Source organism: Neophocaena asiaeorientalis, unplaced genomic scaffold, assembly GCF_003031525.2.
Source record: "Neophocaena asiaeorientalis asiaeorientalis breed wild unplaced genomic scaffold, Neophocaena_asiaeorientalis_V1.1 scaffold606, whole genome shotgun sequence".
Classification (NCBI taxonomy): Eukaryota; Metazoa; Chordata; class Mammalia; order Artiodactyla; family Phocoenidae; genus Neophocaena; species Neophocaena asiaeorientalis.
In genome coordinates, this window is record NW_020173687.1 from 11,453,047 (window position 1) to 11,480,377 (window position 27,331).

General features: G+C 43.1%; 1 protein-coding gene across 4 annotated transcripts in view; it reads right to left on the minus strand.

Annotated features, from left to right (window-relative positions):
- SLC9A8 (solute carrier family 9 member A8) overlaps window positions 1-22,571 on the minus strand; it is a 74,180-nt gene extending 51,609 nt beyond the window's left edge. For 3 of the 4 annotated variants that reach the window (XR_003003827.1, XM_024750264.1, XM_024750262.1), the window contains exons 1-3: window positions 22,493-22,571; window positions 20,414-20,592; window positions 14,482-14,562 (exon numbers count right to left, since the gene is read on the minus strand). Coding sequence is in view for 3 of the 4 variants with exons in the window: in XM_024750264.1 (XP_024606032.1) it covers window positions 14,482-14,562; window positions 20,414-20,592; window positions 22,493-22,506 (274 nt within the window). In the remaining variant the exon portion in view is untranslated. Of the gene's footprint in view, window positions 1-14,481; window positions 14,563-20,413; window positions 20,593-21,897; window positions 22,053-22,492 lie in introns of all 4 variants that reach the window. The other variant, XM_024750265.1, reaches the window with a different exon arrangement.
- Between the last annotated feature and the right edge of the window lie 4,760 nt (window positions 22,572-27,331).

Here is a 27,331-nt window from a genome sequence, read left to right on the forward strand (position 1 = left end):
AAAACTTTATAAAACAAGACCTAGGGATAGTTTGCCTGGCATGGAAGATTTAAGCATCTGTCATTCTTGCTATATCCACTCATTTTCGATTTGAAATGGCAGAAAGCTAAGTTTGCCCTGTACTACTTATTCCTACCATTTTCAAAAAGGAATCCAAGATCACTTTCTCAGGCTCAGATGGTAGCTCTATGTAGAGTATTTAGTTAAGAGTTAAAGCCCCAATGCTGAAAATAACCTAAAGTGAAAATTCTGTGAAATTCCTGGAACAAAACAGACCATCTTAGTTCAGGCATGTTTCCACAGAGCTGACAGGCTCATTACTCTCTCATAAAGAACCTACCAAAAATAATTCTCGAAGAAGCATCACGGGTACAATTTATGATTGCTCTGTTACTCACTAGATTAATGATTCTTAACCCTGTGGCCTCATCAGAATCATCATGGGAGCTTTTTATGAAATAAAGACACCTGAGCAGAACTTGGGATCTGCAAAATAGCAATCTCTGGTAGGGGCTGATACAAAGCAAGGCTGAAGACCACTATCATAGATGCTTAAAGATAGACTTCCCTTTTGGACTTCCCTGGTGGCGCAGTGGTTAAGAATCCGCCTGCCAATGCAGGGGACACGGGTTCGATCCCTGGTCCGGGAAGATCCCACATGCCACGGAGCAACTAAGCCCATGTGGCATAACTACTGAGCCTGTGCTCTAGAGCCCACAAGCCACAACTACTGAAGCCCACGTGTCTAGAGCCCGTGCTCCGCAACAAGAGAAGCCACTGCAATGACAAGTCCGCTCACCGCAACCAAGAGTAGCCCCCGCTTGCTGCAACAAGAGAAAAGCCCGCATACAGCAATGAAGACCCAATGCAGCCAAAAAAACAGACTTCCCTTACCCCTAGAGGGGAAGGAGCTTCTTCCCATCAACAACAGAAAGCTGATGAAACACACCTTATTGGGTGGGGTGAAAAGAAAATACAAAAACACAGAGGTTTATTAGGAAAAGAAGCTGCACTAACACTAATTGTCATGGGGAAGGAGGGGTTTGAGGTGAAGAGAGGATCAGTTAATTTTAACTTTATAAACCTCTCTACTATTTGTATTGTTATATATTAGTAAAAGACCAACAAAACTGTTTTTTTTTTTTTTTTTTTTTTTCAGTACACGGGCCTCTCACTGTTGTGGCCTCTCCCATTGCGGAGCACAGGCTCCGGACGCGCAGGCTCAGCGGCCATGGCTCACGGGCCTACCCACTCCGCGGCATGTGGGATCTTCCCGGACTGGGGCACGAACCCGTGTCCCCTGCATCGGCAGGCAGACTCTCAACCACTGCACCACCAGGGAAGCCCAACAAAACTGTTTTGATAAAAAGGATATAAGACGAAATAGGTCTGAGCTATAAAGGGAATCAATGATCAATGACATTTTCAGAACAGTAATTGTACATTCACTTCCATGTGACATGAAAGCACTGATTTTAACCCCTCTCTAGAGTTCCCCAGTTGCTTCCTTTTTCTTATATTTTTAAACTGTGTATATATTTTAAGGAGTTTTCATACAATTTTTATTAACCAGATAGTTCATGAATACTTTGTAAAATGTTATAAATAAGACAAAAGTCCCTTTTGATGAAATCCCACCCCCACTAGTTCTCTCTCTCCCTGCCCCAAGGTAACCAAGCATCTTGATAAGTCTGGGGACTATTCTACCAGACCCTTCTCTATGCTCTTACATATCTGTATTTACCATACAGTACTAGGGGGTGTGTGTATGTAACACATGGCACACATGTGTATTTATATAAAACTTATGGTACTATAATGCATCTTTTTTTTTTCTTGTTTTTGGCTGCCCGGCACGTGGGATCTTAGTTCCCAGACCTGGGATCGAACCTGTGCCCCCTGCAATGGAAGCACATGGGACTCCCAGAGAAGTCCTATAGCAGGTAGTGTCTACTACCTGCTATCTTGCTCAGTGTTATGATCAGGGGTGACTACATATAGATCTGTCTCATTCCTTTTTAACAGCTCTACAGCACAGCATAAAGATGCCACAGATTGAATAGACATTTCTCCAAAGAAGATATACAAATGGCCAATAAGCACAAGAAAAGACGCTCCACATCATTAGTCATTAGGGAAATGGAAATCAAAACCACAATGAGACACCAGTTCATACCCACTAGGACAGCTATAACTTTTTTTAAATGGAAAATAAGTGTTGGCAAGGATATAGAGAAACTGGAACCCTTAATACATCAATGGTGGAAAAGTAAAATGGCACAACTTCTGTAGAAACGTTTGGCAATTCCTCAAAAAGTAAAACAGAATTACCATATGACCCAGCAATTCTACAAAGGAGAATAGAAAACCTATGCTCGTACAGAAACTTGTATGTGGATGTTCATAACAGCATTATTAGCCCAAAGGTGGAAACAACGCAAATGTCCACCAACTGATGAATGGATCAACAAAATGTGGTATATCCACACAATGGAATGTTATCCGGCAGTAAAAAAGAATGAAGTACTGACACATATTGCAATGTGTGGATGAATCTTGAAAACATGCTAAGTAAAAGAAGCCAGACACAAAAGACATCTTTTATGATCCACTGATATGAAATATTCAGAATTGGCAAATCTATAGATTGCCTTTGTCTCTATAGAGACAGAAATGGTTTCCTGGGGCTGGGGAGGAGAGTTTCAGGGATGATAGCTAGAGGGTATGGGGCTTCTTTTTGGGGTGATGAAATGTTCTAAAATTGTTGTCATGGTTGCACAACTCTGTGAATATACTAAAACCCTGAACTGTACGTTTAAAACGAGTAACTTGCATGGCATGTGAATTATATCACAATAAAACGGTCACCCCACCCTCACCCCCGAAAGGCCAGAGCGTATGGTTCCATTCATATGAAATGTCCAGAACAGACAAATCTAGAGACAGGAGGTAGGTTAGTGGTTGCCAGTGGAAAGGGGAGGGGGAAAATGGGCAGTGACTGCTAATGTGCAGAGAGTATCTTTTTGAGGTGATGAAAACGTTCTGGAATTAAGATAGTGGTGATGGTTGCACAACCCTGTAAATATGCTAAAAAGCACTGAATTCTACACTTTAAATTTATAAAGTTTATGTTATATAAATTCTACTTTACTGTTTAAAAAATTTTATTGAAGTATAGTTGATTTTCGCTGTCATGTTAGTTTCAGGTAAACATATATATATATATTATTTTTTTCAGATTATTTTCCCTTACAGATTATAAAATATTGAGTATAGTTCCCTATGCTATATAGTAGGTCCTTGTTGGTGCGTATGTGTTAATCCCAACCTCCTAATTTATCCCTCCCCTCCATTTTAATTTTTTTAAGTCACTATCTTTTTAATGTTCCCCCAATGATGGCTGTCTCCAACTGTCTGCCATTAACAGCTGCAGTGAACGTGCTTGTATGTGCCTCTCTGTGTAAGAGTATCTCCCTAGGGCAGATCCAGAGACAGTGAATGGCATAAGCATTTTTATCTCTGAAAACGTTGCCAAACTGTCCTCCAAAGTGGCTGTGCCGGTTTACACCCCTTGCACCAAAGCATCCTCACCAACCCTGGAAAATCATCAGACTTCTGCCAGTATGAGGGGCAAGAAATTGTACTTTAAGGTTTCGATTTGCATTTACAGTCAACCTGCACTCAGTAATCATTCCTGATTACTAGGGAAGTTGGAACTTTTTTCATGATTTCAGATTTAATTTTTAAAGCTAGTGTTTTTCTGGGCTACTAAACCTCAACTTTCTTTTTCCTTTGTAAATGTACACCAAAAACGTTAATACTATGATCAATGCTTTTGTAATTAATACACATGAAGCAATTACATTTGAGAATCAGTGATTATTCTATTGCCTAAGCTTGTTTCTATATTATTATCAATGAGGCATTGGAAAGCTTTGTAAAATACAATATGATATTACTACTATTACTATTATTACTATTACATGAGTAATCCTTTTGAAATGTCCTAGGACTGAACTATGGTACAACATTAAATTGGCAAACTCCTCCTTTACCTTTTGAGATTAAGGTTCAAAGTTAGGTCAAATCAACCTAGTGTCCAGGAGAAATTAATTTATACCATACAACCAGACACCCTGGAAATAATACCCTAGATACAATTTTGTATATTCCTATCAGTTAAAAGAATATGAAAAATTTTTTAAATTAAAAAAAATTTTTATTTTATTATTATAAAAGAAGTGCTGCTATATTAATGTATTTTAAAATAACACAGGGAATTGGCTGTCCAGTGGTTAGGATTCCACACTTTCACTGCAAAGGGCCCAGGTTCAATCCCTGGTTGGGGAACTAAGATCCCACAAGCTGTGCGACACAGCCAAAAATTAATAAAATAAATAACACAAAAAACAGAGATTGTAAGGGAGATTCAAATTAAATAGAAACGTAAGTTCTAATATTTCCTTTTGCCTCCTATGGATCTTCATACACACACCTCATTATGGATGCCACTGGATTAAGTCAAAGGATCAGGAGTAATTCATAATTATTTGTTGAGACCCTTCTCCCAGGATCTGTCAGGTTAAATTATTCTTACTCCTCAAGAGAATGCTCCAGGCAGGAAGGCTCAAGAGAGCCTCTTCTGACAGCTCAGGGCCAGCAAGTGACAGTGGACTGCTGGCTCCTGAGTGCCTTCTACCACCTCTGGACAATGAGACACAGGGAGACTGCACTACTGCTACGAACTGCTAACACCCTTCCCACTCCCAGGGTGCACTGCTGGTCTACCATTATTGCTGTAAAATACGAGTATTCCTGAATATGAACACTACAGGAAAGTGCCTAAAATGTATCAAGTATAATAATCAGGTTACAAGACAGTACGTAGAACATGATGCTAGTTCCCTTAAAAATATATGTATATGCACACACATTTATTAATTTGCATTGTGTTAAAAAGAAACACACACACACACTGTGGTGCTAGGCACTGTGCTACTGTATACAATATACTTTATTTAAGCTCATTCTCACGATTACCCTACAAGGTAATAAACCATAATAATATAAATGATAATAATATTAATAGCAGCAGCTAACAGTTATTGATTACTTAGCAGGTAGGCATTACACTAAGTGATTTCTATGCATTGCCCAGTTTAATATCTGCAGTCCTATGAAGTGAAGGCTTTGTCACCTGCATTTTACAGGTGAGGAAACCGAGGCTAGGGACAAACATCACTGAGCTAGTAAATAGCAGATCCAGAATTGTTTTAAAAATGAATTACTTTATTTTTTACTTGATTATGTAACAGATGCCTATGGTACAAAATTTGAAAGGTATAAGAGAGTATGCAGTGAAAACTTAAGTCTCTGTTCCATTCTTGTTTTTTTCTCCTTCCCGTAGACCACAAACGTTACCAGTTTCTTGGTTATACTGTACATTTCTGCTGAGAGTGTCTGTATGTTTAAAATTATATACATGCATATGCATGTACATATAAAATAAATTTGAAAACAAATGGTAATACAGTATTTACACTATTCTGAATTTTTTTTTAACTCACCACTACCTCTTAGAAACTATTCCATATCAACACATAAAGAGCCTCCTCAAACTTTTTGTTTTGTTAGTGGCTGCAGTGTATTCCACTGTGCCATCTAATATGTCCCCTTGTAATGAGCGCTCAGGTGTTCTCCAGGCTTCTGCTATCACTGCCATTGCCATCTGAGTAAATACATCATTCCCCATGTGTGAGCGTATCCACAGACAAAACTCCTGAAAGAGGGGCTGCTGGGTCAAGGGTACAGGCATTTTTAATTTTGTAAAGAGCTCATCAGCTGCCTTCTGTGGTAGATGCTGTGAGGCTCGCCCACTCCCCTTCACTGGGCCCATCTGTGGGAGCTGCTGTGCGTGTTGGCTGCTAAGTGCTCACGGCTGTCCCCTTCTCCAGAAAACTGCCCTTAGCCGCCGAGAGGCACCTCATCATGGAAGCTGTGCCTGCCCCACACCAGCTCATAGTCAATGACTAACTGATGGGGGGTCCACAAGTCCCACCCCCTTGGTTTAAGGAGAGACAGACTCCGCTGGGTGTTCTTGCCCCAGAGCCCTCCTGCTGAGGCTAGGCCAGGCCTACCTTGAGATCACACCCAACGTTTGGCTTTCTCCTTCCCTGGTCTTGTTGACTCCCTCCCTTACAGATTTGCTCTTGAAGAGCACCCCTCAACACATTACCTATCCCCAAACCCCTGTCTCAGATTCTGCTTTTAGGGAACCAACCTAAGACCACTGGTTCCAGGAGTGGAGTGGTCAAAGGAAGCAAACTCGAGGATGGGGTTCTGGAGTTGGACCACTCAGCAGCTTCCGGGCAAAGAGGATCCCAACACTGCAGGTAAAACACTGCTAGTCCCTCACCGGGGGTAGCAGTGCCATTGCTAAGACCTTCACTTGTGGCAGACTGGATCGGGACACTGGTGGAGGAGGCAAGGGCTCATGCAGTATCTCTGGTGTTAAAGAGGTTATGATGGAAATAATAACTGTAAGAAAAGTGGAATTGTGGTTGTTGCTGAGTGCCACTGATGCTCTGAAAAAAAGAAAACAAAAGGCCCAAACAATCACCAACTTTAAGCAAACGGTGAGAGTCAGAGGGCCTCCTTGGCAGCATTGAAACAGACCCTCATCTCCTGCAGCTGGAGTGCCTCTAGAGCTGAAGACTGGGCACAGGTCTTAACTGCAAGAGTGGCAGATCTTCAGAGAATGCTGAACTCAAGATGATAAATCTCCTATGCCTTCTCCTAGCAGGTCCCTGATAAGGAAGAAGTGGGGCTCAGACATGGGATAGGGGTGCCTAGGGAGATGCACATGAGCACCTTTAACCCTCAGGTTCCCGTGGACCTTCTAGGCCTGCAGAAGCGGCCCCTACCACCCCATTGGAATACAGAGCTCCCAGGTTATTTCAAGATTACACAGATGCCCCAAATGAGGCAAGGGCCTTAGGTTAACTACTGCTTCCTGCATAATATAGTCCCCAAGGACACAGACCATATGGACGTTCCACAGGACAATACAGTGGTCCACTACTGACATCATGCTAATGTACTGCGACAAGCATGAAGTGGCGAGGAGACGTCTTGGTAAGACACGTATGTTTCAGAGGATAGAGTTTCAGGGGCCTGCACATCTGGGAAGAATTCAGAGGTCAAGTGGTCTGAAGCACACCAAGACATTGCCTCCAAGTAAAGGAAAAGGTCTGCCCCTTCTACTGTAATAAAGAAGCACAGGGCTTCCCTGGTGGCGCAGTGGTTGAGAGTCCGCCTGCCGATGCAGGGGACACGGGTTTGTGCCCCGGTCCGGGAAGATCCCACATGCCGCGGAGCGGGTAGGCCCATGAGCCATGGCCGCTGAGCCTGCGTGTCCGGAGCCTGTGCTCCGCATTGGTAGGCCTTCTCCAGGTTTTGGAGGCAATATATTCCCCACTTGAGAAACTATTCAACACTTCAACTCATTTATTGGATTTTGAGAGACTGATGGTTTTGAGTGAGGCCCAAAACAATTAGCTGCAGTTCAAGCAGCTCTGCTGCTTTCGCCATACGATCTGGTGGACCCCATGGAACTGGAAGTATCTGGTAGGAAGGGAGGCCGGCAAGCCCCAATAGGAGGGTCGCTCAGCATAGATCCCTAGGGCTCTGGAGCAAGGTCATGCCATTTGCAGAAGAGACACATATACCACTCAAAAAACTCCCAAGGGAAAAACACGAAAAAGCTCCTGGCATGCTATTGGGCCGTGGTAGAGACAGAGCATCTGAGCATGGGACGTCAAGTGCCCAGGTGGCCAGAATCATCTTTCATAAGTTGGGTTGCCATACCTGCTGTCAGGCTAGGTGGGCCCAGGAGCAATCCATTTTAAGATGGAAGTGTTACATTAGCGATCAGACTTGTGCCGATCTAAAAGGCACAAGTATGCTTTACTTGTGGCCCAGACCTCTATGTCATCTTTAGCTGTTACAGCAACATCTCTCTCAGCTCAGCTCCTACATACGGCCTCATGGGGAGCTCTTTAAGACCAGCTGACAGAGGAGAAAAAAAAAACCCACGCGTGGTTCATGAAACACTCGGCCAGCCTCTGATGTTGGCCACTCCAGCGTCTGTGCAATGGGCTCATGAGCACAGTAGCCATGACGGCAGACATGGAAGCTGCGCAGGGCCCCTACGGCATGAACTCCCCCTCACCAAGGCTGCTCTGTAGCCATTGCCACTGCTGAATGTATGACTAGAGAGCCACAGAGATCAACACTCATCACCTGGTGTGGTACCGTCCCTTGAGAAGACCAGCCAGCTGCATGATAGCACCTCGATTACATCAGACCCCTTCCATCCTGGAAAGGGCAGCAATTCATTCCGACTGAGGCTGACACATATGCTAGCACCACCGTCCCAGGGTCCATAAGTGTCTGAGCCACCAAAGTGGGATACTGCATAACAATATGTCAACAACATGTCAAACCAAGAGACTCACTTTTTGGCAAAGGAGGTGCCGAAGTGGGCATGAGACATGGACACCACACGGTCCTATCCAGAAACTGCCAGCCAGCCAGAGTGGTAAATGGCCTCTTAAAAAAGAGCTGAGGGGCTTCCCCGGTGGCGCAGTGGTTAAGAATCCGCCTGCCAATTCAGGGGACACAGGTTTGAGCCCTGGTCCAGGAAGATCCCACATGCCGCAGAGCAACTGAGCCCGCGCACCCTAGAGCCCGTGCTCTGCGATAAGAGAAGCCACCGCAATGAGAAGTCTGCGCACCGCAATGAAGAGCAGCCCCCGCTCACCACAACTAAAGAAAGCCCGCGCGCGGCAACGAAGACCCAACGCAGCCAAAAATAAATAAATAATAAAAATTAAAAAAAAAAAAAAATGGAGCTGAGGCACCAGCTTGGAGGTGACATATTGTAAGGAATGGCGCACTCCTCCAGGGTGCGGTATACTCCTGAAACCAGTGGCCATTATAGGGTGGTACATCCCCAACAGGCAAGCATGGGTACAGCACACAATGGGTACACCACTCACCATCACTCTCAGCGACTCACTTAAGAGTGGGGATTCCTGCTTGGAGGATTTCTGCTTCCTCAGCCTGAAACTTTAGGCTCGGTGGGTTGAAAGAACCTGGCTCCCAGAAGGGGACATTTCCACCAGAGTTCACATAGTAAGAGTTACAATGGCTGCTGCCTGGTCACTTTGGGCTTTTTGTGCCAACAGACCAGCAGGCCTAGAAACAGGCTACCAAGGCTACCACATTGGCAGGGTGAATAACCCTGAATACCATGAGGAGACAGCCCTGCTACTACAGGATAGGGCAGAAAGGAATATAATTACTTATGTAATATGTTTTTAACCACAAATGATTTTTTGAAAATACTTTAAAATATTGTTAGCACATTTTGTTAGCTATAATCATAGAATCACTTACGCTATAATAAGGTGATTTTGAAATTCCAGTCCTTGATGCTGCTACCTATACTAAAATAGATACTCCAAAGATAGTATTCTGAAAGACAGAAGACCTGCCAGGAGAGAATCAGGACCCCAGAGCTGTCTCTCGGTTTTCTGGGGAAATGCTGTTTATATATTTTGTTTTTAAGGTAGCTTACTTTTTCAGTGGTATGTTATTCCTCTCTGTTCTGTTGAGAACGTTTATGTGGCGAAAGAGGAAATTTATAGAAATCAGCCCAGATGTAGCAAGTTTCCAAATGCAATCCTTTAACAACCTTTCTTCCTTTAAAGTTCAGACTACCTCACTATTCTGACATATCTAAAAGATTTAAGTATAAAATACAACTTTAAGATGAAAAAATGCTGAGCCAAGAGCAGATGACCATAAAACTAAGGAGAATCAGAGCAAGACTCCAGGCAAAAGCATATGCACTATTACACACGGAGCACACGTTTAGCTAACGGCAGCTAACGAGCAACAAGATGTTCCAAGAATAAACTGTCACCTCTGAGCCATGTTTCCGGAAACACAGAGGCTAAAAGTCTGCGCTAGCACTCTTCCTTGGGAATGCGACAGCCCGGAAAATCCTTAGAGTCTAATGTGATCATTTTGTCAATGTGACAACCAATTTTGGCCTCTACCTCTGAGACAGCTACTGTAATGCCAACAAATGAATGCCTGTTTCTTCTCTAACAAAAATCAAAGTACCTGAGACTCAGGGAGAGTTACCCATGGGACAGCTCAAGCTGCATCACAATTGGATTCTCACAGTCTAAAAAGTCAGGAAAGCTGTTAGAGTTACAGTCAGGATTCTTGCTTTAAGTTTTCTCTAAAAAAACCATTTTTAGAACTTAAGTACAATTAGAATACAATCACTATATATATACTTTTTCCCAGAATTACCTTCAGTCAACAACTCAGGAACTGAGTGATTTTTTTTTCGTCTTCCACTCAAAACCCCCATTGACAAAAAGAGCCCTACTCTTAAAAAAAAGGAAAAATTTCAATCCTTTAGTCAAAACAAGGAGTTAATATAACTAAAAGCACAAACATAGTTAAGCAGGTTATGACAAGGAAGCACATTTGTGTACTCCTATTTATTCAATGATTCAATCAAATCCAGTTACAAGTTAAAATACGGTTTTTCTAACTATCAGCAGTATTCAGGCTAAACCCTGGCATTTTGTAGTCAAATTCCATTCTTAACCCCATTCAGGCCTTTCCTCACTCTACGATAAAGTATGACTATGAAAAAAAAAATTATTCCTATTTTTGCTATATACAACAGAGGACAGTAGGCAGTACAACTATTTCATTTTCATTCCTTACCAATTTCAGCCCAAAATATATGAACAGTGGATCAGCACTAGATGGCCAATAAAAAGAAATATGTGAACTTTACTAATACATGGAAAGAACAGTAAGAAGTGAAGAACACAAAAAATGATTGAAGCTCAAACCAAGTCAAGTCATCTGATGGGCATGTGTGCGTCTACACGTGGTTTGGAAGAGAAGGAAGCATGATAAAAAGAGCTGGTTGTCAATGAAAAGGATTTTTCCTCTTTATAGCTAAGTGTGAAAAAATATATATATACATTTTTTAAAGGCCCGAACTACAGAATTCCCTAAGTATAGAAAGTATCTGAAAGCTTTGAACAAGGGCCAAGGAAATAGCTTTAGAACTTCATGTTGATACTATGCTTTTATAAAGAATGAAAAAAGTCTCGATTCATTTGAAAATACAATAAAATAGAAGAGCAGAAATGTGCTTTTTGAGTACAGATAGTCCTCTTCTATACCTACGATTTCTTAGGAACTCTGAATGCTTAACACAAAAGGCCAACAGTATCTCTAAATGACTGTGGACTAAAAAGTAACTTCTGGTTAGAAAAAGTAGGCTAGGAAAACTTACCCCTGAAAGAATGAAAACCCCATTTTCTCTGGCAGCTTCATCTAGATTCTTTTTTGGCACAAAAGTTGGAAATTCTTGAAACGGTGGATATCTCAATATTTTGTTACACTTTGCTCCAGTAGGAGAAAGAAGTTTTCCTTCCATTTACATAGCTTTATGAAATACAGAACTACTTTGATAGCTTTGTTAGCATTTCTAAATTTTAACCAAATGTCCTCTAATATAACAAAAAGTCCTTTCTGGACCCCAGTACTCTCCCTAGACGTGCTCTTAGTATTCCAATCACCTGAGTTAGCAAATAAGTACTGAAAGCAAGACTGACTTTCCATCACCCACTCCCAAGCCCCAGCTATATAGGCTACAGTTATTTGCGCAACATCAGCAAAGAAAGAAACCTTGTGGACGGACAGCCTTTGCTGACCCCCGGCACTGCTCCACTCCATGTCCAGTTCTGGGGTGGCCATTTGGTCAGACTTCATCCTACAACTTCTGGTGGAAGCAGGGGGAAGAGGAGGCCACCTTTCCCAGCGTGACTGCTACTGTAAGGACAGCAAGCCTGAAGCGGTCAAGTCTTACCATGTGGAGAGAGCCCGCCTTAGAGTGAAGCCAAAACAAAGGGAAGCACTGTTGAGAATGGAGAAAAACGGAGTCCGGGAGACTTGATCCAGCGAAGTCTGAAGCTGGCACCGCCTGTAGGTTTTTTGGTGCCATGAGCCAATGGGTGTGCAACTCCACCCACACCAATATCTGTTTTCTTTGAATCATTTTGAATTGATTTTGTCCATTGAATGGAAAGAGTCCTATATCAGTTAAGATGTTTTCCTCTGCAAGTAAAAGAACACCTGACTAAAAATGGCTTAAACAATGGATGTTTATTATCTCATGTAACAGGCAGCTCTGAGATAGGTAGTTTCAGGGCTATCAATTCTACAAAACAACAGTGCAGTCAAGAATCTGGGCTTCCCATCTGTCCCCTTGGCAAGCCTCAGCATTCTGGCTTCGTCTTTGAGCCACAGTGATTGCAAGATGGCTACCAGTGCTCCTGGCATCACATCCTCATACAACAGCATCAAAGGAAGGGGAAATTTCTCTTTTTATCAGAGAGGAAAAATGTTTCCAAAACTCCTCACCCCAGCACACTTCCCCTCAGTCTCACTGGCCAGACCTGGGTTTCACACTGCCTGCTGCCTCCACCCCTTTGAAACAACTACCACGATGGAGAAAACCAATCTTGACCTGGAGGAGGGGCCCACCTTCCTTGGCCACACTGTGGAAAGACACGGGGTCAAAGCGAGGGTTCTGTTTTCATGGAGGGGGAGTGGCCCTTAGGTAGGCACACAACAATGTCGCTGTAAGTCCTTGTACAAGCACTGGTGTTCAGTGACCCGCAGTTACTGAAACATTCAAGAGACAGTGAGGAACCTGACATTCCAAACCAAATTAAAGAACCACCACTTAAATTTCCACGTGCACAATACCTAAATACACACCAACTATAGGTCTTATTCTTAAAAACTATGTAAACTGACCACAAAACTGTAACTTCCTTGCAGTGGCTTTTTAAGTCTTTACTGAATGCCCCAGAATAATAGGTATTAGCTATATAGGTTATTTTCGAGGTGCCTAATATCAGGAAAGGAATGCTAACAAGTGATCCTCCTCTTCTTAGAGCTCTAAGGCTCTTGTTAACTAAGTTTGTTAGAATCTGCCAGGATGTGTAGCTGAAGAGACTGCTCAGTAGAGAGCAGGAACTCTGAGTAAAATTGATTTCTAACTCTTTACTGAAGATCAAAATTATCCAGTGGTACATCTTCCTTAAAATATGGCATCACCTGGGGGTTACGGGACTTAAATGAGATGGCAATGTGAAAGCTCATAGGCCAGAGCCTGGCACTTCGTAGTACTGTGAAGTCCAGGGAAAATATAGGAGGGGCTGAAACAGAGTAGTAGGGATGCTGGTACTGGTAGGGGAAGGAGAATGAACAGAGTCTGATCATTCATTTCTAAAGTTAACCTAAGCTGCTGCTATATTGCGAAAAATACTAAATACTATACTAAACCAGATCTAAGGCAAAGAAAAGTAACTTATAAAGCACCAGTGGTGATAAGGAAAATTAAATATTATCAGTAGGCAAGTGGAAACTAGTAAAAGTAACTACAATATAATAGGCTGGTGAAAGCTTTGGCTGGCCTTAGTGAAACCCGATTTACTATCCCTTAAGCTTCCCCACCTACATCTTCATTTTAATACTTACTGAAAAGTAAGGTCCCTGCTTCATTAACCACTTCAATGAACTTACATGTGAGGTCAACTGTGATTACAGTGATTCATACATTCTAAATAGAGGCTAATTATCTTAACAGTTAATTGCCACAGGAAACAAAAGAGGGAAATATAAGTGAGGTAGAATGGAATGCTCTCTGAAGACCTCAGATCTGACTGACATTAAAGTGAGCCATTCCTCCATCCTAAACCTTAAAGTGAGAGCCTCTTCCGGCTGTAAAATTCAGTGATTCTATGAATTAACTGTCAATTCTTCGCCTTAGTCGAGTGACAGCACAGCCTAGTAGCAGACCTTAGAATAAACAGTGTGAATGTTCATTTCCAAAGCTAACCCAAACCATCGCTATATTGGGAAAGAATTTCTAAATATACTAAACCAGATCTACAAGGCAAAGAAAACTTATAAAGTATATATAATTTTATATATAAAATTAACTTAAAAAGCAGTGGTGATAAGAAAAAAATAAATATCATTGGTAGGCAACTTGAAACTAGAAATAAAGTAACTACAATATAATAAGCGGATAAAAGCCTTGGATGTGCCCTGAGGGTGGTTCTAGAAGTAGAAAGGGCTCTCAAGTTGGATAGAGGGGCTTCTATGTGACCTTTAGGAGGTCATCACCCCTGAGCCCCCAGTGTCCTCATCTGTAAAATGGGATCATAACACCCTCATGGCAGCTTGCAGTGACAATGAAATGAGCTCAGGTATACACCACATCTCTTGTGGTTCCTAGCACTTTGGAGGCACTCAAAAAGTGGTATAGTTAGTGCTTTTATTATAGGATCACCAATAAGCACTTACCTAAAGAGACAACAGCAACGCTCTCTGGCAAGAAATGTAATCTGTATCGGATCAGTAGATGCACCAATATGATGCAGATAGCTGTGGGAAAAAATAAGACTTTTTTTTTAAATTATTTTTTTAACATCTTTATTGGAGTATAATTGCTTAACAATGGTGTGTTAGTTTCTGCTTTATAACAAAGTGAATCAGCTATAGTATACATATATCCCCATATCTCCTCCCTCGTGCGTCTCCCTCCCACCCTCCCTAACCCACCCCTCTAGGTGGTCACAAAGCACTGAGCTGATCTCCCTGTGCTATGCGCCTGCTTCCCACTAGCTATCTATTTTATATTTGGTAGTGTATATATGTCCATGCCACTCTCACTTTGCCCCAGCTTACCCTTCCCCCTCCCCATGTCCTCAAGTCCATTCTCTACATCTTTTCTTCGTCTTTATTCCTGTCCTGCCCCTAGGAAACAGCCCAACTTTGAATGATAAACACCAAGTCCAAGGCAGGGGTTATTTCTAGGAGGCTGCCAGGGAAATGGACAACTGACAATGACACAGTAAACTTCAGCTGTATTTTCAATTTCTTATTTCTTAACCAGGAGGTAGCTGCATGGTGTTCACTACATATTCTCCATATTTCTTTACATGCCTGAACCAGTTTGTTTTCCAGTTGTTGAAAGAGCAACAGACATCTACCGCTATTCTAAGCTGTAAACCTTATACACCCACTTAAAATTATTCAAATTTCCCTGATTCTGAGAAATGATCCTCAATGGTGAGGAGGAAGTTAATGAAATCAATCACTTTTATGCAACTAGAGCTGCAAAAGAATGTATGTTGACACAAAGTATCTTGCCACCACATGATCTCTTTTAATGCAGAAGGAAGTAAGGGTGTTTTAAAAAACAGAACAAAGTTAATATTGGTTTGGTGATAAGAGCATCAGAGACCTGAAGACAGGGTGTTTGCTCCCCAGATAGGTACTGGGGCTCCCACTGATTGAGGGCTTCCCATGAGCCAGGCACTGTACCGAGCACTTCCCAAACGCTGTCTCATTTGACCCTCAACACCCCTCTCTGAATGAGCTGTTATCACCACTACCTCCTTTGATTCAAGATAAAAGCCGAGGCTTAGAGAGCTCACACCGCTGGTAGACGCCACAGGGTTGAGCTTAATTCCAACCCTGTGCCCTTAATCCTGGGCACCCACCACCTCCCTCCCTGCAGCCTTCATTCCTCAACCAGTAAAATAAGAATAACGTCTGACTTTCCTCACAGGGGTGTTGTCATGAAAGAAAAGAAACAGAAAGATGTAAAACTATTTGAAAGGAATACATATTTCTGAACAAAAAAAAAAAAAAGCACACTTTTGCATAAATAACTCCTAAATATAATTTCAAGACCCAAATATTAGCGTGCATGTCTTTTTCTCTTACTAGGCACCTAGGTGGTATGCCATCTCATCAATCAAAGTATTACCTTGATAGTACTAAAAATAAATGTGTTGCCTTTTTTTTTTTTTGTAAAAGGAAATGTTTAAACAATCTGCATGGCTGTGAACTGGCCACCCTCAGAGCCCACACTGACAAATTAGATTATCTTTAGTCCCACCAAGAAGCACCAGGTGGCCAGAGAAAGGAAACAGCTGTAAATACAGAAATTTTGTCCTCCTTTCATTCTGTGCTCTAAACTATCAATCTGTGGTGTTATTTTATTATAAATATTTAGCCTAGTTAGAAAAATCCTACATTAAATACTAACAGCAAGAAAAAAGTTCCAATGCATTAGTACATGTAACCAAGGAGAACGCCTATTGCCTAAAAAGGCAGGCAGGTAAGCACATAAGTAGACAGAAAATTGATCTAAGGAGTGGGATCAGTTTCTGCTCTTTCTTTGCACCAAGCTGGATGAAAAAAGTTTACAGTTTCTTCTCATAAATCCCACAACTATTTGCAGCTTTAAGAGCAAAAGAGAAAGCTCTCTCAATGGAGAGAGCTACATATAAGAATGATCAATGCCAGGGAATGGTCTTCAGCTATAAAAAGAAGGAGATCTGCAAAGACAACCCAAAGAATCGGAGAAAATATTTTTAAGTCATATGTCTGATAAAGGTCTAGTGTCCAGAGTATATAAAGAACTCTGACAACTCAACAACAAAAAGACAACACAATTTTAAAATGGGCAAAAGACTTAAACTGACACTTCTCTAAAGAGATGCAAATGGCCAATAAACACATGAAAAGATGCTCATCAGCATTAATCATTAGAAAAATGCAAATCAAAACCACAATGAGGACATCCCTGGTGGAGCAGTGGTTGAGAGTCCACCTGCCGATGCAGGGGACATGGGTTTGTGCCCCGTTCCAGGAAGATCCCACATGCCGTGGAGCGGCTGGGCCCATGAGCCATGGCCGCTGGGCCTGTGCATCCGGAGCCTGTGCTCCACAATGGGAGAGGCCATAACAGTGAGAGGCCCGCATACCGCAAAAGAAAAAAAAAAAAAAAGTACAAAAATGTTCATAGCAGCACTATTCACAGTAGCCAAAAGGGGGAAACAATCCAAATGCCCATCAAGTGATGAATGGATAAACATAATGTGGAATATTATTCAGCCATAAAAAGGAAGGGAATTCTGACATGCCACAACATGGATGAAGCTTGAAAACATATGCCAAGTGAAAGAAGCCAGACATAAAAGGTCACATATTGTATGGTTCCAATTGTATGAGATATTCTGAGTAGGCAAATTCCTAGAGACAGCAGAACAGTGTTTACCAGAGACTGAGGGGACGGAATGGGGAGGGACTGCTTTTAATAGGAACTGGGTTTCCTTTTGGGGTGATGAAAATGTTCTAGAACTAGATAATGGTGATGGTTGCCCAGTACTGTGAATGTACTAAATGCCACTAAATTGTGCACTTTGAAATGGTAAATTTTATGTTATGTTTATTTTACCACATACACATCCTTTTTCTTAAAAAAAGGATGAGGTAGATACAAAAAGACTAACATGGAAAAATCTCCAAGACATTCTGTAAGATGAAAAGGCAAGTTATAGGACCCCACTTGTATTAAAACAAACTCCAAACTATATGTGCCTGTTGGTGTGTATGTGCTTACGAATGTACACATGTATATATACACGCCCAAGTGCATGTTTTCAAGTACACTTGGGAAAAAACAGAGCAAGAAGGGACAAAAACTTCTGTGCTATATGGAGGGTATGAGTACAAGTTAATGTTTCCAATTTTTCATGCCTGAAGTTTTAATTACAGAAAATATATTGAAACATAGGCATGTCAATTTTAACAACTCCATTAAATTTAATGGCCCATAAAATGTGTCAAATGATGCTAATAGTTAACTCTAAGTCAATAATAATGACTCACTACTGTCTCTGTGGAGTCAAAGATCAGCAAGGGTTAAGTGTAAGTCAACTGATCTCAAGCTTCTAAAAGTCAAAAGTAACCAGAGTTTTGGCATCCTTTCCACACAAAAGTTACAATTTCATTTGACCTGACTAAAATAGCAAACAAAAGTGGTAAATCCATTCCAGGTTATGAGTTCCTGAAGTCTAGAATAATCTATGGACTATTTCCCGCAATTCACTAGTCTATATATTTAGTGAGCTGGCAAGTTACCTATTAACAGCCATTTTATTTTTCTTTATCAGATTTACACTGTTTGGACACATAATCACAAATAAATATACAAGATACTTAATAATTTGTTGATATACAAGAACAGAGGAAAAAAATGCCTTCAAATTTACTTAGAAAGCATTCCACTCTTCTAAGGTATGCTGACCTACACATAAAAAGTAGAGATACCAACTCATCAACTGATTAGGTGAAAACTGAAACCATCTGATATCAGTATGACTCTAAAGTATAGGTTTATGATCTGTTTAAAGAGAAGACAATCCAATAGAAATATTCAGCACTACTAAATACAGTTCAGCCCTTTTTGGCCTCAAAGAGGCCAAAAGTGGGCAGGATTTTGTCTGGATTAAAAAGCACATCATAAAAACCTGTTTTGTGATCTCTGGCACAAGCTAATCCTAGACGCTCCACACCCTGAAAGTTACTTTGAAAGCCTTATCTTTTTCACCCTCCGGTGAAAAAAGTGATTACAAAAGAGAAGTTTTTTTCCCCAAGGCTTGCCTTTTATATTTCCTAACATATCATGCTGACAACAATGTAAATAGACTAATAATACTCTTTCAGGTTTAAGGATTCAGGTACTAAAGACTTCTTGATCAAGGGAAGAACTGCTTTTCTTCTTTGTATTCAACTACTGTAACAAAAGGAAAAAAAAGAAAACAAAACAAGATTCCTTGATTGTTAAAGTAATCCCCTAGAAATAGAATTCAATTACGCTGAAAGAGTAAAAAATTATTTGGGCATATCAAATCTAAATGGACATTGTACACTTGTGGTTTGTGTACTTTTTCAGTGTACAACTTAGAAGTTTTTTAAAAACTATGAAAGACAAGGATGAGTCCTGGGATTTTAAATAAAATTAGTATCTTATTAAAATTATTTAATTAACAGAGTCTGAATAGAAATGTGAAAGAAGTTACACTTTTCCTCAAAAAAAAGTCCTAACAGCCATCTATTATGGCTATGGAAATACTCTGCACTTTTCCATTTTTTTGTACCTTCCTTTCTTATGAAAAGATCTAATCAGAAATATGACTCAGTATCATTAAAGAGAAGCAGAAAATGTAAACATTCCAACTTCACTCTTCAAACAAAAGTTTGGAGGGTCATATTTGAAGCTATTTCTTCTTTAGCTGATCCAAAGTGGTTGTGCAGTTTCAACTGGTCTTCTGGTCTAAAACAGGTGTCTACTGTCCACAGTCTCTGGGGGGGAGCTAAGTTACTGCCTTTTATCTAAAATTCTTGACCGATGTCTGGCAACCTGGATATTAGCCTCTAGTCTCCCCCAAACCAGGTCTGTCAATAATTTAACCTCTCTGGGCCTAAATTTCTTCACCTGTTAAAGGAGGAAGTCGAATAAAATGAGATTTTCAGTTTGAGAGAGTGAATCTGTTTAAAGAAAAACATTATATAGGTAAATAACATCACAGATGGTACACAGATATGGCAAAAGTCATGACCATGGTTAATGGGAGTGACGGACGTTAAGGAAAACAGTGTGCTAGGGCAAGGGTGTGTGATCTTTTACTCACAGCAAACCTCTTAACTAAGTAAAATTTTACGTGGAGGCCTAATGGGTACGAGGGACAAAATGCTGCTCTGGTCAGAAAGCTGGATGCTCTGCCATTTCACGCCCCACCCCACCCCCTGCTCCTACCGCCACCTACACAGAAACACACAGAGACTCTCAGGAGAGGAGTCTGAAATACACTCAACTAGATGTTCAAAGTTCTCTCTAGAGCAAAAATTCTTTAATTCTTCCTTTCATAGGATGTCTAAGATATATAAAGGGCTCTTCAGAATTGCTCAGCTCAATGATTTTATAAAGAAAAAGGAGTACCCTGTTATGATGTTATGAACGGACTGATCACTGACCCTCAGCGTTTGAAGTGAAAACCAAACAGGAGGAAGACTTGACCAAGTCAACAGTGGTTGACACGGGGTTGACCACACAGACAGCACACACAGACACTCTCAATGCCAGATGATGGCGTCTCCGTACGCACTCACCGCGGCGCACTCACTCACCGAGGGCCGCACTCAGGGCCGCACTCACCCGCACTCACCGCAGGCCGCACTCACCGAGGGCCACACTCACCGAGGGCCACACTCACCGAGGGCCACACTCACCGAGGGCCGCACTCAACGCGGGCCGCACTCACCCCGGGCCGCACCCACCGCAGGCCGCACTCACTCACCGAGAGCCGCACTCACCCCGGGCCGCACCCACCGCGGGCCGCACTCACCGAGGGCCACACTCACCGCGGCCCGCACTCACCGAGCACCAGGAGGCTGAAGAAAATGGTCATGCCGCTCGACTGCTCCTCCTGCTGAGCCTGCTGCCCCGTCTGCACCGGGAGGATGGGCTTGGCGGGGCTCGGGCGCACCAGTTTCGTAGTGACCGCCAGGGTGGTGTGAAGGGTGACATTGAAACCGTCATGAGTTGTATTGGGGAACCTGTTGGAGAACATAAAAAGCAGCGGAATTAGACAAAGGAAAAAGGGCCCCGAATTACCAACACACACACAAACCAGACAGAGAACTTTGGCACGGAGCCTGATGGGATTCACAACCCTTGCAACCAAGAGGCAGGCCTCGGAGCGAAACTGATTAGGAAGATTCCCTCCTGCTGCAGCACGAGGGTACCAGTGGCCTCAGGTACTCTGAACGCGAACACTAAGAGGACAGGGACAAGGGGGAATCAGGACCGGTGTAGAATCAAAGGCTGTCTGCTCTTTGGCACTTAATGGGGGATTTAAAGGGAGGCAAACTGGAGTCTCATCATATTCCAAGGTCCAACATTATTTACTAAGTGCCTTATCTCTCCAGTTTACATTCTTTTCCTTAGATGGTATCTGCAAGCTGAAGAAGCCACTGAATTTGCCTAGTTGTTGATCTGGTCAGAATGCTCTACCCTACTTTACAAAAACCTTCTCTGAGTTCAAAAAGCCCAAATGTAATCCCCTCTGTAACCTCCTCCTCCACACTACTGCTGTGTTCCTCACACTATCTCCTCACAGTGTTGGGATTGTAAACTAGCACGATATTGACATAATGATCACTGTAACTGTGATTATAACAACTAATGATGTTTTTTGAGTACCGCTTAATTCCAGGAACGAGGTAACATACCAAGTCTCATTTAATGGGCCTAATAAGCCTGAGGTGGACACTACTCCTTTCTCTTCTTCACCCATGAATAACAAGCTCAGACAGATTGCATAACTTGGCGAGTATCAGTCAGTGGCAGAATCAAGCTTTAAGTCCAAACTTGAAATCACTGAGTCATACCACCTCTTTTGCTTTGTGCTGCTGAGGCCCAGTTTAGTGTCTGGGACAGAGAAGATGCTCAATAAGTAATGTGACTAAATGAAATGACCACCAGGCCAAAAGACATGCATGAAAAGTTGTCAGGTGAGGAAGTCAAAGTTCAACCATGGGGTTGGTTCCTTGTTCATTTTCTCATACTCATTCCACAAATATAGATGGGGCACCTATAACATGCAACAGACTGTGCCTGGCAGGTATGTAGATGGACTGGGAGTGGTCCTTCCCCAGCAGCACCAGGAGGACAGAGGCACCTTCACCCCCTTTATCTCATCTTGTACAGTTAGCTCCCTTGCTCTCCACACTCCAGCCATCCTGCCGTTCTTTCTGTCCCTCAAAAAGGCACTAGGCTCTTTCTTGCTCCTGGCCTTTTGCACCTTTTGTTTCCTCTCCTATCCCTCCTTCTGGTCACTAAGGTTTCATGTGGCACGTCACCTCTTCCCGAGAAGCCTCCCACACACCAACACCACTCCGTTTCCTCCAGAGCACTGAAATCATCTAGTCTATTTATGGTCTTCTTTTTCCACTAGAATGGAAGCTCCCAGAGAGCGGCTCAGGGTCGGCCTCCTTCACTACCATGTGACCAGGGCCTGAAATAGAGTAGATGGCCACCAGTTAACGAATAAATGAAACTCACTGAAGGAAACAGATGTGAAAAATAGTCATTACAATGGAGGAGGTGACTGGCTACGTAAGGGGTGCAGCTGGGGGACTTTCTGGAGGCAGCGAAGCGCTGCGTAATCAGCGGATGCGAAAACTAGGAAAGTGAAATTTGGCTTGCGGTTTCCGCAAGACGGCTTTCGAGACCTATGCTGGGCAGCCGATCCCTAGCCAGAGGGTCCAACCTCTAGGAGGCTGCACGGCCCAGGCCCGTCCCTCCAGCCCTCCTCGCAGGCGCCGGCATGGTCAGTCCTGGCCAACCAGCACAAAGAGCTCCGCCTTCTGGGGCCGGAGGGCGGCCTGAGGTGCTCGCAGTCACCCGATGGGGCCCAGCCCTGCCGCCTCCGCCGCCCGGGAAAAACCCACTCACTCCTCTTCCGCCATCTTCTCCCCAATCCTGCGGAGCCTCCGAGACCACCGAGCCGCGGGGCTAGCAGGGCCCGCTTTTGCTTCCGGCTTCCGCTGGAGGCGCGGAACGGGGGGCGGGGTCTCGGCTGCGCAAGGGCGGCACTTCTGTCCTTTCGTCTCTATGGCCCGAGGGTGGGAGGTCTTCCGGGAATGTTGCGAGCGTCTGTCTGGCCTGAGTGTTTTGACCCTCCGGCCCTACGAGAGTCCAGTTTTTCCCTTCCACAGGGTAGGGACATTTTGGGGGAAACTCCTGTGAGGTCACTGTGACTCACCCTGAAAGCAAGCTCTTTCTTCTCAGTGTCCAGGAATTCGCCATGCTGAAATTGGGAAGGAAGCTTCTAGCGTAAGCTGTGCAGAGGGACCCCAGATATATACTTCCCCAATCTCGGTTTTCCCCAGGTGTGAAGAGACCTAGCCACCTGGGTTTAGCAGAATCGTGCGGTATTCTCTCTGCATTTATTGAGTTCTGACCATATGCCTGTCGTTAAAATAGGTGATGATGATCTAGGAATAGATCGTTCATTAATTTGTTCGTTGTCTCAACAAATACTCATTAGACGCCTATATGAGCTTAGCAGTGGTCTATGGGGTTGGGGATACAGGAACAAGGAACAAGGTGAGTTTGGAGGGGTAGGAAGAACCCCATCGGGAGAGCTTGGTACACTGTTATGAGGCCTTTGAGTTTGACACCACCTCTGCTGTTACCTCCCTTCCTGGTCGAAACCATCGTATCTCAGCAGCTGTGATAGCTGCTTAAACCCTCTTTCTGACTCTGCTATTGTTCTTTAAGCTTTTCCACACATCGGCCTCAGTGATCCTTTTGAGCTGCAGTCACGCCGCTGCTCAAAATGTACACTGGCTTCCAATCTCAATCTGAGGGAAAAAAAACTTGGAGAATCTCCAAGACTGAACCCTGACCCCTTACCCCCGTGAGGTCAATCCCCTCTTCTCCTCATGCACACTTTCCACGATGGTCACAGTGGCTTCCTCGGGGTACCTAAAACACACCAGGAACACTTCCACCCATGTATTTGCTGAGCCCTTAGTCAAGGATACTCTCGGCTCCTAGGTTGCCCCTTGGCTCCCACCTTTCCCAGTTTTGGGCTTTTTGTTTACCCTTTTTTTGTCCATTATACCTTCTCTGACCACCTTGGGTCTAAAGCCCAAGCCCTCTTCCCTTCCCTCTGTTATTCCCCTACAGAACACTGAACATATTAATAGTACGTTTTACTTATATATTCGTTTATTGTCCTTCTCTCCATGAGAATGTAAACTTCTGAATGCAGAAGTTTTGTTCTCTGTTTTATCTCCAGTGCCTGGAATAGTATCTGGCATATAGTAGGTACTCAAGAAAAAATGATCCTTGAATAAATAATCCATTTTGAGTTTATTTTTGTGTATGGTGTTAGGGAGTGTTCTAATTTCATTCTCAGAATAGGAGAAAATATTTGCAAATGAAGCAACCGACAAGGGATTATCTCATGCAGCTCATGCAGCTCAATACCAAAAAAACAAATAACCCAGATAAAAAATGGACAGAAGGGCTTCCCTGGTGGCGCAGTGGTTGAGAATCTGCCTGCCAATGCAGGGGACACGGGTTTGAGCCCTGGTCTGGGAAGATCCCACATGCCGTGGAGCAACTAAGCCAGTGTGCCACAAACTACTGAAGCCCACGTGCCTAGAGTCCAAGGTCTGCAACAAGAGAAGCCACCGCAATGAGAGCCCCGCGCACCATAACCAAGAGTAGCCCCCGCTCGCGGCAACGGAAGAAAGCCCGTGGGCAGCAACGAAGACCCAATGCAGGCAAAAGTAAACAAATAAAATAAAATAAATTTAAAAATGGGCAGAAGATCTAAATAGACATTTCTCCAAAGAAGACATGCAGATGGCCAAAAAGCACATGAAAATATGCTCAATATCACTAATTATTAGAGAAATGCAAATCAAAACTGCAATGAGGTATCACCTCACATCCGTCAGAATGGCCATCATCAAAAAAATCTACAAACAGTAAATGCTGGAGAGGGTGTGGAAAAAAGGGAACTCTCCTACACTGTTGGTAGGAATGTAAATTAGCACAGCCACTGTGGAGAACAGTATGGAGGTTCCTTAAAAAACTAAAAATAGAACTACCCTATGACCCAGCAATCCCACTACTGGGCATATACCCAGAGAAAACCATAATTCAAAAAGATAATGCACCCCAATGTTCACTGAAGCACTGTTTACAGTGGCCAGGACATGGAAGCAACCTAAATGTCCATCGACAGAGGAATGTATAAAGAAGACGTGTACATATACACAATGGAATATTACTCAGCCATAAAAAAGAACAAAATAATGCCATTTGCAGAAACATGATGGACCTAGAGATTGTCATACTGAGTGAAGTAAGTCAGACACAGAAAAACAAATATCATACGATATCGCTTATATGTGGAATCTTAAAGGGTACAAATGTACTTATTTACAAAACAGAAGTAGAGTCACAGATGAACAAGACAAACTTATGGTGACCAGGGGATAAGAGGGGGAGGGATAAATTGGGAGACTGGGATTGACATACACACTACTATATATAAAATAGATAACTAATAAGAACCTGCTGTATAGCACAGGGGACTCTACTCAATACTCTGTAATGGCCTATATGGGAAAAGAATCTTAAAAAAAAAAAGTGGATATACGTATATGTATAACTGATTCATTTTGCTGTACACCTGAAACTAACACAACATTGTAAATCAACTATACTCCAATAAAAATTTTAAAAAAAAAGTTGTTAGTTAACTCCAGAAGTGTTAGGAAAGAGAAGGGTTTTGAAAAGAGGAGTGCTGTGGAGACCTGGGGGCGGAGGCAAGGATGGAAGATCTCAGACCAGCTAAGAGGCCTTTGCAATAATCTGGGTGAGAGCTGAAGGCACTTTGGATTAAGTTGATACCATGGGTATGGCAGGAATGGTTGGACTGTAAGTAGTTATTGAAGGCAGGATTTGCTGATGGACTGTGGCCCTTAAAAGAAAGAGAGGAGTCAAGGATGATGTCTTCTCCTTGAGGAGAAGAGCTCTGTCTGGCTCAAAGCCAGAGTCCTCTGCCATGCCAAGACCTCTTAAGGCTGTTGTCAAAGCTGAGAGAATGGGCTCTGTGGGTGTGGTGCTGGGCTATTGTTTCCTTAATTCCTTACATTTTTTTCAGGCAGAGATTATCATCAGTGGTAAACTGAAGCACAGAAAAGTCAAGCCACTTGCCTGAAGTCACACAGCTGGCAAATACTGAGTCTGGGATTCAGGTACAGAGTCTTTGGTTTTAACCATTACCCCCTGTTGCTCCTCACTGCCTTAATTTCTCTGGCTCTAAAATGGGACTAACAGCCTACTTTCCTCCATTAGCACAGAGCCTGGCAGGAATGAACTGACCCATAAAGGATTGAGAACTGGGTTCTCTCTGAGCCACATTTATTAACTGAGAGCTTGAGACTGTCACTCTTCTTCCAGCCTCAGAAAACCCAACCTGGCTGGAGTCAGGCCCCCCTGGGCTGGAGGTAGGCTTCCTTGCATTGGGCTACAAGCTGTGGGCCAGTCAGGATGAAAGCAGGGCACTGAATTCATCGAGGGCTGCCCCGTTCTCCCTGCCATGCCACAGATCCTGCTATCAGAGCCAGATCTGGGCTTTGTGCCAGTCCTGGACCTGCTGCCAACAGGGGGGCTGTAGAACACCTGCTCTCAGGACCGTAAGCTAATCCCAGCCCTTCTCACCTATTCCTGGGAACGAATCTAAAATCCCCAGTCACTGTCCCCAGGAAGGCAAATAAAGTCTTTCAACATGCAGTTCCTGGGTTCATGTGCCATGCCAGGCTGAGAAGGGGCAGGCTCTTGTGCCAGGCAGTTTTGGCTCTCTACCCCGACTCGGGACCTGTGGGCTCTGACCCTGGGACACCACAGCACCCTCAGAGCCTCAGGGCCCCATCATAGTTTTGACAGAGCCCCTCTTTGGAAGGCTGTTGTAAGATTAGAAAGCTTTTGCCTTGGTTCTCTGTTCTCTGCCCTCTTACCCCTGATCTTCCTCTTTCCTGCCATTCAGGTCTCAGTTTAAATGTCACCTCCTCAGGGAGGCCCTCCCTGACCACTCAGTCTAAAGCAGGTGTCAGCAAACTTTTTTGGTAAAGAGCCAGACAGTAAATATTTTAGGCTCTGTGGGCATTCTGATCTGTGGCAACAGCTCAACTCTGCCATTGCAGTGGGAAAGCAGCCATCAAAGATTTAAATAGGCATGGCTGTGTTCCAGTAAAACTCTATGGATATTGAAGTTTGAATTTCTTATGATTTTCACGTGGCACACAGTGTTCTTTTTATTTATTTTTTCAACCATTTAAAAATGTAGAAGCCATTCTTAGCTCACGGGTCACATGAAAACAGGTGGCAGTCTGGATCTGGCCTGCCGTGGGCTGCCAACCCCTGGTCTAGTCTTAAACGTAAGTGTTTCTGAGACACTTATAACTATCAGATATTTTTTCCCTTCTTCCCTCCCTCCTTCCTTTCCTTCCTTCCTGTGTTTATCATCCGTTTCCCCCTCTACGATATAATCTCCTTGAAAGCAGGGAGCTTGTCTCCCTCTCTCTCCTTTCTTCTGTCCTTTATCTCTTCCAACATTTTTTGAACACTTTGTACCAGACATTATTCCAAGTGCATTATGCTCAGTAATTTATTTAATCCTTTTAATAACCCTATGAGGTACACTGATTAGCCCAATTTCACACATGTGGAAACTTGAACATCATTCCGTTGTTCCCAGAGTTTAGAAAA